Consider the following 19288-nt stretch of genomic DNA (forward strand, 5'->3'; position numbering starts at 1 on the left):
ATTTAGCTTTAGTACTACAATACTAGTGAATCCATTGAACTGACATCTTCCATCAGGTGTATTTTATCTGCATTATGTTTGTAGGCATTGTGTTATTGCCTTTGTAGAAAGAGTCCTTGGAGTATACCTCTTTATCATGTAAACGGCGTATGCTTTATTCTAACACCAGTTGCTAATCACAATACAAATGCCAATCAGCATTTTGTTCAGTTATTACCATTGTTATTGTCTCAGAAAAGCAGGAAGATGATATCCTCTGAGTTTACAAATCAGAAAACGTATACACAATATCTTATAAAAGCATAGAATAAGTGATTATCGGTCAACACCCAGGACATGCGTCTCAGAATGTACTTGGTAAAAAGAGAGTTTCAGAAAATTGCAACTAACCTTGAGAAAACCATACAAAAGGGTTCTATTCTTTAAAGAAGATGACCAGTTTTTCCTTGTGTAAAAGTAGCATAAATGACATTAATTCTCTTCTGATATCTAGTCTGTATTTCCACTGGCTTCAGACTCATGCTCAGGACTTTAGCACTTGTTTTATCCAATAGAAGGAGACAGGCTTTCAGGAGATGTGCCCTCACTTACGTAAAGTTGCAAGAGTAGAATTACATGCCTATGGTGGTAATAGATACTCCTTCAGTGGCAAGTGCTTATTTAGGCAATGAAAAGTGCTATTAGATGTTTTACAAGTTCTATAGAAGATCCACCAAGACAGAGCTTGAGACATACTGATTGTGCCCGTCTGGCCAAGATAGTTCTGGTTAACGGATCTGCTGAAGCTCTCAATTCACCCTCCCAAGAACATCCCCACATTACCAGACCTTCTAACACAGCACAGGGCAGGTTCAAGCACCTCAGTCTGCAACTCAGGGCTTGGTATTTGGATGGACATCAGAAATAGAGCACTCATGTTCTAAAAGGGTGCAATCCATCCTTAACCAAAGCAGAAAAGCTTCTACAAGAAGCTGTTACTCAGCAAAATGGAAGTGTTTCTCCTCTTGGACACACCAACGAAACTCAGTTCCAGAATCAGCTGGGATCCCTACTATCTTAGAATCTTTACTTACCCTCAAGTCTTCAGGTCTTGCACTCAGTTCTCTGTGAGTGCATCTAGCAGTGATCAGTGCTTTCCATCCTCCGATGGATAACCGTACTGTATTCACTCATCCTGTCACAACTGGATTTCTGAATGGGATTCTCAGATCTTTTCCACCATTGGTGAAATTCATGCCTTAGTGTAACCTTAATTTTGTTTTATCGTCGCTCACACCCCACCCCACTTTGGAACCTCTAGCTACATACTCTATGGCCCATCTGTCCATGAGGGTGGCTTTTCTAGTACCCATAACGTCAGCCAGAAGAATCAACAAGCTGGGAGCGCTCATGATGGACCCATCATATACTGCATTCTATAAAGAAAAGGTCTTGTTATGACCCCATCCTAGCTTCATTCCTAAAGTAGTTTCCAAGAGTCAGTTAATTCACTTACCGGTATGTTTTCCAAAACCCCATGCCTCAAATGAAGAGAGATGACTCCATTCTCTGAACATCCAAAGGGCTTTGCTGTATGTCTGCAAAGAACAAAGTCTGTTAGAAAAACATAAACTATTTGTTTCCCAAGCAAAGTGATGAAGCGGTCAAGTTATATTGATGCAGACAGTTTCAAAATGGATTTTGGGTTGTATTACCCTAGCTCATATTCCCCCTCAGAAGGGGGGGGTGAGAGCTCCTTCCACTAGAGGGCAAGCTATTTCGGCTGCATCTCTGAGAGATGTTCGCCTTCCAGAGATATGTAGGGCAGTTACTTGGAGCTCTGTGAATACCTTCGTGAGACATTATGCTCTGGTCCAGTCGTCAGCTGCAGATACAGCAGTGGGGACAGCAGTACTAACAGTCAGCTATCACTTCTGCGTCCTCACAGCCACCCCCCATCTGACTACTGCTTGTTAATCTCCCACAAGTGGAATACACATAGGCATCAACACTCAAAGAAGAAATGGAGGTTTCTTATCTGTAACTGGAAATTCTTTCAGATGTATGGTCCCTATCTCTATTCTACTACCCACTGTGACAGGCAAGGCCAGATGGCTATAGAAAAGTAGTGGGAGATAGATATATTAGCTCCAGGCTAAACAAATCCCTGGTACCAGGTTAAGTGAAATGGCAGCTGCTCCAGGTCAGTTAAGACACCTGGGGCCAATTAAGAACTTTCCAGAAGGCAGGGAGAAGGCTAGGTTGATTGGGACACCTGAAGCCAATCAGGGGCTGGCTGAAACTAGTTAAAAGCCTCCCAGCCAGTCAGGTGGGTGTGTATGCCAGGAGCTGTGGAAGGAAGTTGCGCTGTTGGAGAGGCTGAGTAGTACACCCCATATCAGGGACAAGGAAGGAGGCCCTGAGGTAAGGGTGAAGTGGAGCCTGAGGAAGTGAGGGCTGCTGTGGGGGGAAAGTAGCCCGGGGAATTGTACATGTCATGTTTCTAAAAGGTCAGCTACCATAGCTGATACTATTAGAGTCCCTGGGCTGGAGCCTGGAGTAGACGGTGGGCCCGGGCTCCCCCCCCCGCACCTTTGCCCCCTGATTAATCACTGAGACTGGGAGACAACAGAGACTGTGCAAGGAAGGATAACTTCTCCTCACCTCCCTCACTGGCCTATGATGAAAATGGCTCAGTAGACTGTGACCCTTGTCTCGAGAGAAAGAAGGGTTATGGGGAGGGTCACAGTGAGCCTCTGAGACTAGCGAAATCCGCCAGGAAACATGGGACCCACGGAGTCAAGGGCAGAGCTTTGTCACACCACCTTCTGTCCCCGCTGCTGCAGATTATTTGAACTGCAGTAAGAATGGGAACTGGAGAGGTGTTGGCGCACACCACCTTTTGTGCCGTTGCTTCAGATAATGAGGAGAGCTATGGTGCATTTTGGGCCAATGGACACTGTCTATAAAATATTCCAGACTCAGGTGCATAGTGGGCATGCGTATCCCATGTGTGGAATACAGATAGGGATTGTGCATTTCAAAGAACTTCCAGTTACAGGTAAGTAACCTTCATTTATCAAAATGAAAGAGCAAAGATGGTAATAAATTCAGATGTGTATAAGCTGGTATCAGTCAAGCTTTAGCAAAGGTGAAACAGCTCTGACCACCCAGGATTTCTACCTGAATCCAAACTTAAGTTTACATTCCCTTGACTTTCCTATTTTTTTTTCTGACTAACTCTATGCATTGTTTGCCAAAATAGGAAGAGGATGATGGTTGAGTTCTTCACTCACCTGCACAGAGGTTGAGATTTTGTGTGAAAATAGCTTTTGTTTTGCTCTTCACTTAGGCTCCAATCCTGCAAACACTGGTGCATGTGCTCAACTTAATGGGCATGTGAGTAGTACTACAGATCTCAGTGGGCATATTCACGCATGTTCATAATGGTTTGCAGGATCAGGGCCATAGTGAGATAGAATTTGAAATGGGCATGAGTAGTGAACAGTCCTCTTGCAGCACTGGTAGTTCCTTTACATTGTGTTTTAGCCATTTTTGTGTGGCTGCTTGTGACAGTTTGCATTATTAGTGCCTTTGCTGTTCATGGTCTCTGTATAAACCGACAACTTTGATTTCTAGTGACATCAATCAGCACCTCTCAGTCATGCTAGCAGAACAGATTTTAAAATAATTTACTTTAAAATCCAAGATTAATGATCTTTTCCATCTGCTGTCATTCATGTCTCTGCTCAGCAGTGTTGTTAAGCAGTTCATTTCTTGTTGTTGCAGTGATCACTGATGGGGCGCTGGATAAGACAGCTCTTACAGACGATGTGGGAAGTGAGGAGGATCTGTATGAGGACTTTCGGAGTTCCAGTCACCGCTACGGCCACCCTGGAGGAGGAGGAGAACAACTTGCCATCAATGAGGTATTGCAACTGTAGGTCTGTGAAGAAGCAGAAAGGAGGCTGCTTTTGGTTTTTGGTAGTGAGGCATCACCGTTGCAATAGGTTCCTGGTTAAATGGGTACAGCTTCAGTATTCACTTTCTGCGGTCACCATTTTAATTGCATTATCATCCCAAACTCACATTTGGGTTTTCCATATAGCTGCTGGCTCCAGCATCGAAGGAATGCTGATGTGATATAAAATGGAACTGCAGCTCCCTAAACTGCAGGTAACTTCAGTTAGGAGTTCCTCTCTTCTCGTGTGTTTTTAGGCAGAAAGGTAACATACAGACATGAGTGAGCAGCACAGGCTGGAATACTTTCCGGGGTGGTGTGATCTGAAGTGTGGTAAGCATTTTTACTTAGTGGGGCTAGAATGATGATTTTGAAGTCCTTGAAAGGATTGTTCTGAACACATGTTCAAACCTTTCACCTTGAACGCAAGCTTATGTCCAAACAAGTAGCACATTAGTGAAGAGGATGGTTTTAGCAAAGGGTTCTTTAATGCTGACATCAATTTAATTGCTTGTCTCAAATTAGAACGTGTTCCATAGTCTAACTGGTGTGATGAGTATTAGTCAACACACAGGATCTGTCTGGCTGCAAAAGTACAATGCCCTTGTCTAGTGCATTAAAATAGGTGTCGTGCTGTGCAGTATTACACAATATATAGAATGCTCTTTTCTTTGGGTGAATTAATAAACATTTCATTGGAGGAGCTGAGGACATGCTACCTATGAACTATAACACAGACTGCCGTACTGAGTGTGCTATATGCTCTGCTACCTTTTTGTGACCTGCACAAGGTGGAGGGCCACCGATAAAAGATGTATTATACTTTCTCAGGGGTCAGCTACGGCTGGAATGGTGGTGGCTCCACCTTATGCCTGTGTCAGAGGCAGCCATAAAGCTTCTAGGAGCTGTATGAGGTACATACTTAGAAACAACAGGTACAACACCCTTTTAAAACAGTACAGCATATACTCCTTCCCGTACCAGTCTCCCTGTACTATTGGGAAAGTGGAAGCCTTAGAGCTGCTCTAACTTCCACTCTGCTTCCCACAACCCCCTGTGCATCATAGGGAGCAGAGAATAATTGGAATACAGCATGCTCCAGCTACACTGCTACAATGGGGGTGGGAGCAGGCCCATCATAGGGTCTCTGTGGTAGCTCTATACCGGTGAGGAGGCTTCTAATGAAAGCGGCTTACCAGGCGCTTTTTCCACCCACTTTACAGCCTCTTCATGCCACCACAGCAGCATAGAACTAAGAATTCATCCCATTACTGGTTTTCCCCTTATTATTGGCAAGTAATCATAAAGAATCTAGAAGAACACCAAGGCATCTAATGCTGTGATACAGATGGGAAAACTGGTAGGATAAAACAAGATTTGCCACAAAACTACTCTCTTGCTCAGTTTCCTGTGCTGTTACATCCACTTCACTTTGTAATGAAAGGGAATTGGAAGTGACATGATACATATGACAGCACTAGGAATGCATTCACCCACATTTAGCTGGTACCTGAGGTGTATTTGGCCAGTAGCCTCTGATATGTTTAGCAGCACAGGAAATGTATTCCACAACATGTATTGGATACATTTCGAACTATGGAAGGTGTTTACTGCATTTTCTGATTTTTCAAGTGCTTGAGTATGCAACCTAAATAACATTCTTTTAACATAGTTTTTGTAGGTAACTTTCTAGTTCTTGTGAGGGGAGGGAGGTTAAAGGAAAAGGATAAAATATAATATTGTAGGGATTACAGATATCCTTAAAGAAATCTTTATACCTTGTGATAAATTCTGAAAAATATTTTGTTTCACTTGGAAATGGTTCTGTTTCTATATCAGATATTCTCTGTATTTCATTTTCTTCATTCTTTATTACTGAGGACAAGAGCTTTTTTTCTTTAGAGTTCATTGTCTTTGTTAACTGCTTATGTAACTTTGGGTGAGTAAAGGATATTGATTTGTCCAGAGCAGTTGTAACTTGCGAAGGTCTTGAAGCATTTCTGGATCTGTTGGCATTTCAGATCCATAGACTTATCAGGTCAACCAGTCAACACTGATTATTTGTTTATTGGCCTGTGCCGTGTAAGCTTGTGTATTGCAACTTGTTTTGTTGGCCCGATAACAGGTAGCACATTATTTACCTTGTCCACTGGTTCTGATGGATAATGATTCCATCATTTAGCATCAATTAGCATTAGCAAAGTGCCTTTCTGCATGATGGACTTCTGGAATGGCACAGTATAATGGAATGCTAATTTCTAATTCAGGAATTTTAAATGAACAAATACTTGAAAATTTAGAATGGACATTTCTAACATAAACCTTCCCAGTTCCCAGCCATCTTGATGAACTTCAGTGGTGCATCAAAGCCCATAGCCTCTATAAAATAAAAATATTTCTAGGCAGGATCTTCTTGAAGGTTTTCAGTAATAGCCTTGGGGGAATTACAAGTGAAGAAGCTAAAATATAATCATTTAATAAACTTTTCCAAGCTGTGTTTTCCCTGCTTTATTGCATCTCCACTGGTATTTCATTGGTCTAGGGCAAGGAAACCATGCCAATTTCCTTGCAGATATCCTCATTCTTAGCCATCTTTTAATAAACAGAGAAAGATTGAAATGTATTTTTAAACATTTGGCAGACCAAATGTTCCTTATTTTTAACTTCAGTTTTTTTCAGTTTGGGATCAGTAGACAATGGTTGTGAAATGACAATGAAGCCTTTCATGGAAGTAGAATGACTTATTGACAAAGGGGTTTGCGGGATAGAAGAAAAGGGGGAAGGCTTACAGAGCCCACCTAGGAAGAACTGGTCGAGGATGTGTAGGAGCCAAGAAAGAAACCAATCAAAAAGTAATAATAGAGGATGGGTTTGAATTATATGAACCAATTCCTAAGAAAAGAAAAGGGGAAAAATATTTTCTTGGAGGCCCTGTCAAAGCTTTTTCATGAGCAGAGAGAATGTACTTAAAAGAGATTTTTGGTTGAGATTATATTTTTGTTTGGGGTAGTTCCAGGCAACAGATCCACACATATCCAAAGTATGATCAGCTGAAAAATACGGCAGGGGGAAGCTGTATTACTAATGCTGTGTAGTTTTTCAGTCCTCCGATATGGAAACATAATAAATTGGACACTTGTAGCTATAAATTACATGAAATTGAAGCATATGCATTTAATTTAAGCACTGTAAAATTATCTAGAACTTTGACTGGTTTAGGCACAAAATCTACTTACTCACCCGTACCATGACGGTGACAATAGTGAAGAAAACAATAATACTTTATTTGCTCATCAAATAAAATTAATCAAACTGGGCAAGTAGACTTAGGCATGACTGATTTAGAACATATCAGATCTTAGACAAAGGGCTCATTCCTACTCTCTGCTGTGGGGAGCATGTTTCTGCATAAATTGGAAAATTCACTATTGTACCTGAGCATATCTTTGTTTACTAGATGATTTTTCCAAGATCAACAGCATTGATAGGTTGGGTACAGAGGAAGGAATCAAGCCTCTGGAAATTATCTTTGAAAGCAATGACTAAACTGGTCATTTTTTTCTATTTATTTATGTCAATGGACTTAATATATTTTTATGACATCCTGGCCCCATTAAAGTCAATGATAAATCTAATACGTATTACATAACAGTCAAACTGGGGAGAAGTATCTAGTGGGGGTCTTGCAGGGAATCTATCCTAGGTCCAGTACTGTTCAATATTTTTATTAATGACTTGGATAATAGAGTAGAGTATGCTTGTAAAATTTGCATACAACACCAAGCTGGGAGGGGTTGCTAGCACTTTAGAGGACAACATTAGAATTCAAAACTACCTTGACAAATTGGAGAATTGGTCTGAAATCAACAAGATTTAATTCAATATAGACCTATGCTTCAGTTAAGAAGACTTCGGTTAAGAAGAAAAATATCAAATGCACAATTACAAAATGGAGAATAACTGGCTAGGCAGTAGTACTGCTGAAAAGGGGTTATAGTTTATTTTATAGTAACAGAAGTGTCGTGTGTAAGAAATGGAAGGTAATTGTCCAGCACTACTCAGCATTGGTGAGGTCTCAGTTGGAACACTGTGTCCAGTTCTGGGCGTCACACTTTAAGAAAGATGTGGACAAACTGGAAAGAGTTCAGAGAAGAGCAACAAAGATGGAGGGGAAAAAAAGGTTTAGAAAACCTGACCTATGAGGAAAGTTTAAAAAAACTGGGCATGTTTAGTCTTGTGAAAAGAAGACTGAGGAGGGACCTTCAAATATATTAAGGACCATTACAAAGAGGATGGTGATCAATTGTTCTGCATGTCCACTGAAGGTAGGATAGTAAGCTTAATCTGAAGCAAAGCAGATTTAAGTTAGATATTAGGAGAAACTCCTTAAGTGTAAGCATAGTTAAATTTTGGAATAGCTTCCAATGGGACCCTGTGGAACCCCAGTTACTGGGAGTGTTTAAGAACAGGTTACACAGACACCTATCAGGGATGGTCTAGGTATTCTTGGTCCTGCCTCAGCGCCAGGGGCTGGACTAGATGACCTCTCCGGGTCCATTCCAGCCCTATATTTCTATGATTCTGTGATCATGCCATATAGTTTAGATCAGTGATTCTCAACCAGGGGTCCATGGCCCACTGTGGGGCCACAAACCGTTTCAGGGGGTCTGCCAAGCAGAGCCACTCGGACACCCGAGTCCAGGCACCCAGCTGCTGAAGCTTGGAGTCCCGAGCCCCAGCATCCTGCAGGGTGGAAGGTCTGTGATCCCCGTGAGGCGGCTAGAACCCGGCGCCCCATGGGGCTGAAGCCCCGAGTCCCAGCACCTTGCAAAGCTGAAGCTCTGAGCCCAGGTGTCCCGAGGCCGAGCAGAAGCCGCCCTGCAGCACAGAAGCCTGGAGCCCCCCATTCCACAGGGCTCCCAAGCACTGCCCCAGTCCTGTGGGGCAGAAGCCTCCCCACTCACAGCTGAAGCCCAAAGGCCTCCCCCCGGGCCATGGAGTTTTTATAGCATGTTGAGAGGGCTTCCAAAAGAACTCCTAGTTTAAATCACCAGTTTTGCAATAGTTTGAAATATATTTTATTTGTTGTTTCATTGGCTTCAGTTGAAAAACACATTGATCAATACACCCAGAAAATATATATAATGCTTCTAGTTAACAAAATAACTAATGCACAGAAAAGAGATTTCTTTCATGTTATGGGGTATGAATTATGTGCATCACTCTATAAAAGAGGTAAATACTAGGGCTGTCATGCGATTAACAAAATGAATCGCAATTAATCGTACTGTTAAGCAATAATAGAATACCATTTATTTAAATATTTTTGGATGTTTTCTACATTTTCAAATATATTGATTTCAATTACAACACAAAATACAAAATGTACAGTGCTCACTTTATATTTATTTTTGATTACAACTATTTGCACTGTAAAAAAACAAAAGAAATAGTATTTTTCAATTCACCTAATACAAGTACTGTAGTGCAATCTCTTTATCATGAAAGTTGAACTTACAAATGTAGAATTATGTACAGTAAATAAGTGCATTCAAAAATAAAGCAATGTAAAACTTTAGAGCCTGCAAGTCCACTCAGTCCTACTGCTTTTTCAGCCAATCACTCAAACAAATTTGTTTACATTTGCAGGAAATAATGCCGACCACTTCTTGTTTACAATGTCACCTGAAAATGAGACCAGGCATTCTCGTGGCACTGTTGTAGCCAGCATCGCAAGGTATTTCCATGCCATATGTGCTAAAGATTCATGTGTCCCCTCATGCTTCAACCACCATTCCAGCGGACATACATCTGACCAATAACAATCCAAAGCAGTGCGGACCGACGCATGTTCATTTTCATTATCTGAATCAGATGCCACCAGCAGAAGGTTGATTTGCCTTTTTGGTGGTTCAGGTTCTGTAGTTTCCTCATCGGAGTGTTCCTCTTTTAAGAGTTTTGAAAGCATGCTCCATACCTCGTCCCTCTCAAGTTTTGGAAGGCACTTCAGATCCTTAAACCTTGGGTCTAATGCTGTAGCTATCTTTCGAAATCTCACATTAGTACCTTCTTTGCGTTTTGTCAAATCTGCAGTGAAAGTGTCCTTAAAATGAACAACACGTGCTGGGTCATCACCCAAGACTGCTATAACATGAAATTTATGGTAGAATGCGGGTGAAACAGAGCAGGGGATAAAATTCTCCCCCAAGAAGTTCAGTCACAAATTTAATTAACACATTATTCTTTTAACGAGTGGCATCAGCATGGAAGCATGTCTTCTGGAATGGTGGCGGACGCATGAAGGGGCATACGAATGTTTAGCATATCTGGAACGTAAATACTTTGCAATGCCAGCTACAAAAGTGCCATGCAAATGCCTGTTCTCACTTTCTGTTGACATTATAAATATGAAGATGGCAGCATTATCTCCTGTAAATGTAAAAAAACTTGTTTGTCTTAGTGATTGGCTGAACAAGAAGTAGGACTGAGTGGAGTTGTAGGCTCTGAAGTTTTACATTGTTTTGTTTTTGAGTAACAAAAAAAGTCTACAGTGTTAAGTTGCACTTTCATGACACAGAGATTGCACTACAGTACTTGCTATGAGGTGAATTGAAAAATACTATTTCTTTTGTTTTTCTTTCACAGAGTAAATATTTATAATCAAGAATAAGATATACGTTGATTTTCAGTTACAACACAGAATACAATATATATAAATATGTAGAAAAACATCCAAAATTAATACATTTGAATTGGTATTCTATTGTTTAACAGTGCGATTAATCGCAATTAATTTTTTTTAGTTAATCGCATAAGTAACTGCGATTAATCGACAGCCCTAGTAAATACAGTAATGGAAGCTGTAATTTGATTCTAAAACTTAGTTTTTAAAATTGCATCTTTAGTCATTCCATGGGATTTAGCACTGTAACACCATTACTAAAACAGGTTAAGTTACCATCAAATAATTCAGGTAAATTTCAATATTGCAAAAGACCGCATAAACAGTAACTAATGTACAGAGTATAGTCCATTGCATTTAAGAATAATACATCTAGAATCATTAAGATATTTTGTTTATTATACATTTGTCATACACTTCATGAGCGAACAATATGAAAAAAAATAAGTCTTTAAAACATACCATTCTCCGTGTAACATTTTGCCTCGGAAGGATATAATCAATCTCAAGAATAGCAAATAATCTAGGAAAGAAATTGTCAGACCAGACTTCCAGCTACAACATACATAATTAGATAGATCGATCTTTTGGAAGTGATACACTATATTCATGCATATAGTCTAGGAGAGATGATTTATTGCCTCTTTTATGTCTTCATGTGAGTATATTCTCCCAGCTGATAGCCAGACTCTAAAGCAAACGTAGCTGGATAACAAATGCCCTCCCTCCCTCCTTCTGCTGGCTCAAGTCCCTGTTTGCAGATCCCACATGTTACTGTGGCCAAGATTTGAACAGAGACAACTATGGTTTGGAAGCAGCAATCATTTATTTATTAGGTACCAATGGTGCTCAACGCTGTAAAGGACAAGAAATTGACAGTTTCTTCCCTGAGGACCCTGTAGTCTAATGCCCAGATCCAGTAAAGGTGTGAGCATATAAGTAACTTTACACGTGTGAGCAGTCCGATAGAAATCACTAGGACTACTCATATGCTTAAAGTTAAGCACATACATACACGTTTGCAGCATCATGTTCTAAAAACTCTGCATTTTCAGATTTGTGTGTGTGTGAGAGAGAGAGAGAGAGATTCTTAAGTGTGCAAACTTTTAATATTGCATCAGAGGTATTTTGCATTTTATTTAAAAAAGTTTCATGCAGATACTTCATAGTGAATATGGCATATACTGTGGGCCAGATCCTTAGCTGTACTCCTCACATGTCCAGAGCACCTGATTAGGGAGGTAGAACAGGTTTCCCAGGTAGCTGTCGAGACACCTTTTTGCACTCTCAATCCTGGGGCAGCCACAGGTGGTTCCGGGTTGCTCTAAGTTACACTGTCTGGAGGAATCCCACAGGGACCTCTCTACCAGCTGAGGATCAGACAGAACACTGTGTGCTATGGTCCTGCCCAGTTCTGCTCCTCGTTTTGCCCCCTTCTCTACAACAAGAGATGAGGAGTTGGTGATGTAAAGCGGACTACGCCTGCTTTATGTGAGTTGAGGATTATCCTAGGCTCTTTAGGGCAGGGAAATCCTTGTCAGCCTTTTTAGGGCAGGCTGATGGTTTCTTTGCACCCTTCCAGTCATGCAAAAGACCATGTGTCTTGCCCTATATGTATATACATACATATTTGTATGCAGGTATATGAGATTTCTGTATACAAATATGCACAAATTGACATTAATTCCACCCAATCAGTGTTTTCATTTTAATGACGTAGACAGTTTTGAATCGAGCTTCACCCCAGGCTTTTCCTCAATAGCATCCTCATTCTCTCAGAGTCCTTCCAAGTAAAAACAAGACACCCAAGATAGAACAATGTATTTTGAAATGTTTTTGCCAATCTCATGTGAGCTATTAAATTGTGAAGGCTATAGCAGCTTTGTTAGGCTTGTCAAGGGCAATGCAAGTACTAGGGGATACTGTTAATAACTTCTGTTCTTTGCTAGTATTAAATGCATTCCTAGTTTGGGGAGTTGGGGGAAGAGATGAGCACCCTATCACAGAATACTTCTTCCCTTTGGGGAAAAATATCCAAACAGATTTTTGATTCCAAAAGCTTTTTGTGCCAAAACACCTTGCAGTCTCTGTACGTTACCCAGTATTGCTATAGGTTTGTAAAACCAATCTCTCAATTATATGGGACTCCCCCCAAAATTTAATCTAACCATTGCCACAATAACAGAATCAGAAAACTGGTTTGTTAGTTGTTCAAAAGTATTACTAGTGCTCTGGAGAGATGGTAGCTTCTTCACAGTTAAGGCTGTAGTCAACTTCCATTATAAAACTTCATTTTCACACTCCATATAAATCTCTAGTTTATTCCCCAACATTGGCTAGGAATATTGATTTGGGCTTAAAATCCCTAGGTGTACTCTGTAGCAAAGACTCTTGTGTGTGGAGTGGCTACCCAACCTGAACCATCCTGCTGTGCACTAGCAATTTGTGGTTTGGAGCCACTGTGTGTCCACACTGCTCTGTCACCAGCATTACACCTAACATCCAGGGAAAGATTTCTTCTTAAGAAGGCACAAAGAGTTTGGCGCTGTTTACCTCAGAAAAAATAATATAACCATAGTTAGGTTTGTAGTACAGGGATAGTGTACTGTGTGCAACAGGCAAGGCTAGCTTCCAAGTTATTACTGATACAGCCGCACCCATACTATGCCACTACTAAGTAGAGTTAGTAAAGTAGGACGGGTCTCCTAGTTCAAGAAGCGCATGTAGTGGCTAGTAGGAGCACAAGAGGTTTGGATGTTTCTGCACATATGGTCTCTGAAGAGATGGGGTTTTGGAAGTGATTTGAAAGAGTGGAAAAGCACGTGGTGAAGGTTGATTTAGGCACTTCCAGACATAAGTGTTGACATGGAAGCAGGAGGGAGTTTCTCTGGAACAAACTGGTTTTCATACCAACTTTTCTATCTCAAACTTCCTTTGGGATGGTTTTACTGACAGAAAAATTCTGAGATTATTTTTCTTTCAGTTCTGACTGAGAAGCTATTTTTCTTTTTGCACTGTAGAATCTGTTTGAATCTTATGGCAGAGAAACAAAAGTATTTGACTCATTCCCGACTTCTGGAACTTCAGAGAGTATTATTTATCCCCTGGCAGACCCTCCCTTGTGGCTTTGGTGACCTTCGGGACAAAGGGCCAGTGCTGTGTGGACTGAGGACAATGGAAGCAGAACTGGCCTGAGTTTGGGGGCAGAGGAGCAAAGCTCCAGAGCACTTTAATGTAGTAAAAGGATTAGAAGGTGCCTTTATATCATATTTGATTCTTTTGATTAAAGCATCAAACTGTAGGAGCTGCAGATCAGAGGGGGTGTTAGTGTCAGTTCTTTAAGGGCTGATCCAGTTCTCATTGAAGTTAATGGAAAGATTTCTATTCCCTTCAGCAGGCTTTGTTTCAAGCCCCATTAGATTACCCTGACAATATGCTCTGAGTGTTGTTATTCTCTTCTGGTCACATGATTCATGTCTGCTACTCCCTTTAGAATGAATAGAAGTTACTTGTATTAACCCAATTACTCCCCCACCCATACACATACATACGTGACCCTGAGGGGAGAATAGCTTCCTTTGTCTCTGCCTGTATATAACCTTGGAATAGATTGGCAAATCTCCACATGTTGCATATCTGTGAAGCAGACTCATGGAGACATTTAATCATTGTCCAGATCCTCTGGTGGTGTAAATCGAGCCTCAACTGCTTTTATTGGAGTTGCACTGATTTATGCTAGTTCAGAATCTGGTCCCCAATGTCTTTGTTTAGATTTAGATGTTTGAGGTGGGTGATAGTGGTCCTGTAGAATGTTTTGTTCAGTTCTGTTTTGTTTTCAACCCCCCCCCCAACCCATTTCAAATTTTATCCTTTCCCAAAGTCCTTGCATCTGGCCAACCCATCTTCTCACCAAGTGGACCAGTCAGTCTGACTCTCTGAACAAATGGAGGGAGGTAACTCACTCCTTCCCCTGAATGTGCTGTCTCAGGGCTGGTCTACACTATACATTTAGATCGACCCAGTTACGTCGCTTGGGTTGTAAAAAACCCACACCCTGAGCAGTGTAGTTAAGCCGACCTAAGTCTCCGAGTAGACAGCACTAGGTGATGGAAGAATTCTTCCATTGACCAAGCTGCCACATCTCAGGGAGGTGGACTACCTATGCCGTTGGGAGAACCCCTCCCATTGGCATAGGTAGTGTCTACCCTGAAATGCTACAGTGGTGCAGCTGTGCCATTATAGCATTTTCTGTGCAGACATACCCTCAGCAAATTTCTCAGCCCCTCATGGATATTTTGCTAGTAATACAAACAAGAATGACTTATTTATTTACCGTAGGTCAGAGGAGGAGTTGTGTATCAGTAGAGTCACAAAGCAACAATGTCTCCAGTCTGCGTTGTTGACCTGTTTGAAAGTTACATTCTGGAGTGTTTATGGCGGAATCATCAAGAGCTGTGTGTCTCGTTATTGTGTTTCTTGGGCAAAACAAATGGGGCACACTACCAGGAACCGCCTGTCATTATTTGTTCTTCAGTGCACATTACTTCGCTGCATTTTCCCTAACTTGTTGGCCTGAATAGAGGCATCAATAGTTGCTAGACTAAAATGGGCCACTTGGACCAATACATTTGTCTCCCTCAAATTTCTCTGAGTCGAGCTTTTTTTTTGCTTTGTAACATTTCCTCCAGTCTAGTAGTCTCTTTTTTGAACACAACTCATTTATGTTATTGCCTTCAAATATCCTATTCACTCAAACACTCCAGAGAACTCAGACTTTTTCCAGTTTTTTAAATTCCGTCAGAGACTGGTGAAAAGAGTTACCACGCAAATTTTACTGTATATTTAGGACCCTACCAAATTCACGGCCATAAAAAATGCATCACAGACTGTGAAATCTGGTCTGCCCCCGTGAAATCTGGTCTTTTGTGTTCTTTTATCCTATGCAATATAGATTTCACAAGGAAGACCAGCGTTTCTCAAATTGGGAGTGCTGACCCAAAAGGGAGTTGCAGGGGGGTTACAAGGTTATTTGGGGGAGGGGTGTCATGGTATTGCCACTCTTACTTCTGTGCTGCCTTCAGAGCTAAGCGGCCGGAGGGCGGTGGCTGTTGGCCGGGCACTAGTAGCAGTGCAGAAGTAAGGGTGGCAATACCATACCATGTCACCCTTACTTCTGCATTGCCGCCTTCAGAGCTAGGTGACCAGAGAGTATTAGCTGCTGACTGAGGGGCTAGCTCTGCTGGCAACAGTGCAGAAGCAAGGGTGGCAATACCATACCATGCTGCTGGTGGCAGCTCTGCCTTTTGGGATGGGCTCCCGGCCAGCAGCCACCGCAATTCAGCTGCCCAGCTCTGAAGGCAGTGCTGCCGTCAGCAGCAGTACAGAAGTAAGGGTAGCAGTACTGCAAACCCCCCCTACAATAACCTTACAACACCCCCACAACTCCTTTTTGGGTCAGCATCCCTGCAATTACATTTCAGATTTAAATAGCTGAACTCATGAAATTTATGATTTATAAAATCCTATGACTGTGAAATTGACCAAAATGGACCGTGAATTTGGTAGGGCCCTATGTGTATTACTATGATGGTTCTCGGGGTACCCAGGACTGTGAGTCACCTTGTTACACCCCTGCCTCCATCATAAGGGAGACTTGCTTGTGCTTAACTGGGTGTCAGCTTCCTGGTGCCACTAGCCTGTTAACTACACAAGCACTCTCCTCAGGACAACATCAGCCCTCATTTTGCTTTGCAGGTTAACAATAGGTGCACCCTGTCACTAAGCTCCTTTGAAGCGTTTCCCTGTAGTGTTCAGCCCCTTATCCACTGGACACACTCAGAAATACCAGGTCTGCTGTCCCTGAGGAAACAGTGTGCACACCAGCTTGTAAGATTCAATTTGGGATCAGCACCTATCTTAATAGCACAGCACTGAGATATATTTATAGTGAAAACAAGGATAAGTTGAGCAAAGGTTCAAGAGATAGTGAGTGAGGATAATGGAAACAAAAAGTTACATATAAAACAAAACCATACCATACTTTCTAGAGACCAGACTTAACAGGCTAACCTTCTGTCTCAAGTTTCTCACCCCAAATATCCTCTGCAGTGTTTCAGCCAAGCCTGGTTATGATTCTATTTCTATGACTGTATATGCACTGCCCATTTACTTCTTAGGTGCCAGATGACAGCATTTCTTCTTTGTTCCCCAAATACAGTGTAGCAAATCTTTGAAGTGTATCACAAGATAAGGTTCTCATCCCCTGCTGTGTGCCCTTCCTTGTTGACGTCATATTTCGCCAAGATAAGGTTCTCATCCCCTGCTGTGTGCCCTTCCTTGTTGACGTCATATTTCGCTGTTGAATTCATATGTAAATGTGCCTCCATTGTGTTTGCTTACAATGCTTATTATACATGCTGCTGCTACTTCTCGTGTCCTTGTCACAAACTAGATGTTCTTCCAGAACCATGCACAAGCAATGGCTTTTTCCATCGCTGCAGCAAGGTCCTCTTTGTACAGGTCTCCCCAAAGAGTCAGTAAATGAGCAGGTGCTCCACGGTCTGCACCCTGCCACACTCGCTTATATCATGTCATTAAAATAGTCCCATTTATTCATATTAGTCTTTGATCTGCCAGTTTGCATGCACAGGTGGTTCAGGCATAGCCACATTGACCAGTCTATATCAGCCCCTCCTGGAAAGTCCTCCTGGAGTTCCAGATCTATTTCAGTGCGTCCAACTATGCGTAGTCTTTCATTCCATAACCTCAGTCGTATCTAAAGGCACAAAACTGGTTATAAAACTTTTTCGCGATTTAAGGCATTTGATTATTCCTGTGTGACCGTATAATGGATGCTTTGGCTCTTCCATCTGCCAAGATCTTTCCCTTTGACTTGCTACCTTCCTCCTGATATCAGGTGGTGCAATTCCAGCTGCCAACGACAGGCTATCCTTTGGTGTTGGCTTTAGAAATCCTGTTGTTCCACAACACCTGTTGCTTAAAACAGAGTCTAATTTCTTAGCATGGACGGATTGTTCCCACAATGGACATGCATACTCTACTATGGAGAAGCACAAGATGATAGCAGTGGTTCGCAAAGTAACTGTACATGCTGACAGAGAGACAGGTGAATAAGAATCTTTTGTCTGACAGGAAACCTGCTTCTGCACCTCTGCTGTGACACAGAAGATAAGAACAATAATCATACATAACTCCTGCATAGTACCTCTGTACATACATTTCACAATGATATCCACAACCAGCATGACCCTGGCTTTCCTGGCAAACCTCACGTGACATTCTTTGGTGAACCAGAATGTACATACCAGTATCAGGACCTTCTTGTAACCCCCTTCCTGACTGGCATTGAGGGGTCCCTGGAGTCACGATAACATGCCAGTTGTGCATTCTTTACAGCATTGTTCGGTGTAACGGAGTTCAGTATTTTTCACATACAGAACTGGCAAGGTTGGGATATTCAGAGGTGGGCAACAAGACAACGCAGTGAGCGCGTCATGGCAGTTCTCTGACCTGAATTGTAGTAAAACACATTGTGTAAAGAAAAGAGATACACAAATGCTCATCCTTTATACTGGGTAGTGTCATTTAAATATGCTGAGCATCACAAAACTAAATTGCTTGCTTGAAAACCCTTATATAATCAGAGAGAGCAAGAGGGAGGGGCGGAGGGCAAGAACTATGCCTTCAGCAGAACTTTGAAGACTTTCTACTACAGAGGTCTGAAGGTGAAAGGTCTCCTTCATAACTGATTCTAGCTTCTAGATTATCCCCAGTTAAGATTTTTTCTTCATACAAGGGATGTCCCCTGTAGAGAACTGCTCCAAAGTGGGATTATTGCATCTTCCTCCAACCTTGAATAAATTGTTCGTGGGCTGGAGTTGTTGTCACTTTCAGAAAGTGTTCCATTCTGAGGAAGTGAGGAGGAACAAAGGTACGGAAATGTCACCAGAATCCTTTAATTTCTGAGGATTTCAGTTATAACTACATGGTTGAAATGGCTGAACGTCATACCCTTCACCCCCCACCCCATGCAACAATCTCTAAATCTGTGGATCATACAGAGAAATCTGCGGACTAGCTTATTGTCCTTTGACAACCAATGTACCATATCTTAGCACTCTAGTAATGAAACCATCTGTAATATACTAATGGTAGAAAACCTGTAAACTGTCCAGTGCAGTACTGACTGTAGAAACTGAATTATGCCATGTCATACTTGCTGGAAAAACACGCTGTGCTCTATCCGGAATGATGAGAAACAACTCTCTCACAGTGTACTCGTAACATAGTGGCCATGGAACATTACAGGCTGTAAACTTCAGAGGGCATTCTGGACCTATAAAAATCGTTTTCCATTATGGAAATGTTTGGCCATGTGCAATTTAAACAGCTGAACTTTTTCCATTCTGACACTTTTAGGCCCTGGCTCAATCGTAAATTACTAGTTACTGCTAATTACTAATTACTAGTTACATTGATTCCTGAGAGCTAATTCAGCACACGTACAAAATCTCACTGTTACACTTTGCTCCACTATCTAGCCTTAAGCAATGATCAACATCCCTGTAATAAGGAAACATTTTATCTTTCTTACAGGTGCTGTAGGTAGCACTGCCTATGATTAAGGTTGCCTGACACTTTCAATT

The 19288-nt window shown here is 41.6% G+C and overlaps 1 protein-coding gene across 6 annotated transcripts in view; it reads left to right on the forward strand.

The window, feature by feature from the left end:
- ARHGEF4 (Rho guanine nucleotide exchange factor 4) overlaps positions 1–19288 on the forward strand; it is a 328802-nt gene that overhangs the window by 253411 nt on the left and 56103 nt on the right. For all 6 annotated transcript variants that reach the window (XM_043523021.1, XM_043523017.1, XM_043523019.1 and 3 more), the window contains one exon: positions 3769–3908. In XM_043523021.1, coding sequence (XP_043378956.1) covers positions 3769–3908 — 140 coding nt within the window. The remainder of the gene's footprint in view (positions 1–3768; positions 3909–19288) is intronic.

The sequence above is a fragment of the Chelonia mydas genome, chromosome 9, assembly GCF_015237465.2.
Source record: "Chelonia mydas isolate rCheMyd1 chromosome 9, rCheMyd1.pri.v2, whole genome shotgun sequence".
In the NCBI taxonomy this organism is placed as follows: Eukaryota; Metazoa; Chordata; order Testudines; family Cheloniidae; genus Chelonia; species Chelonia mydas.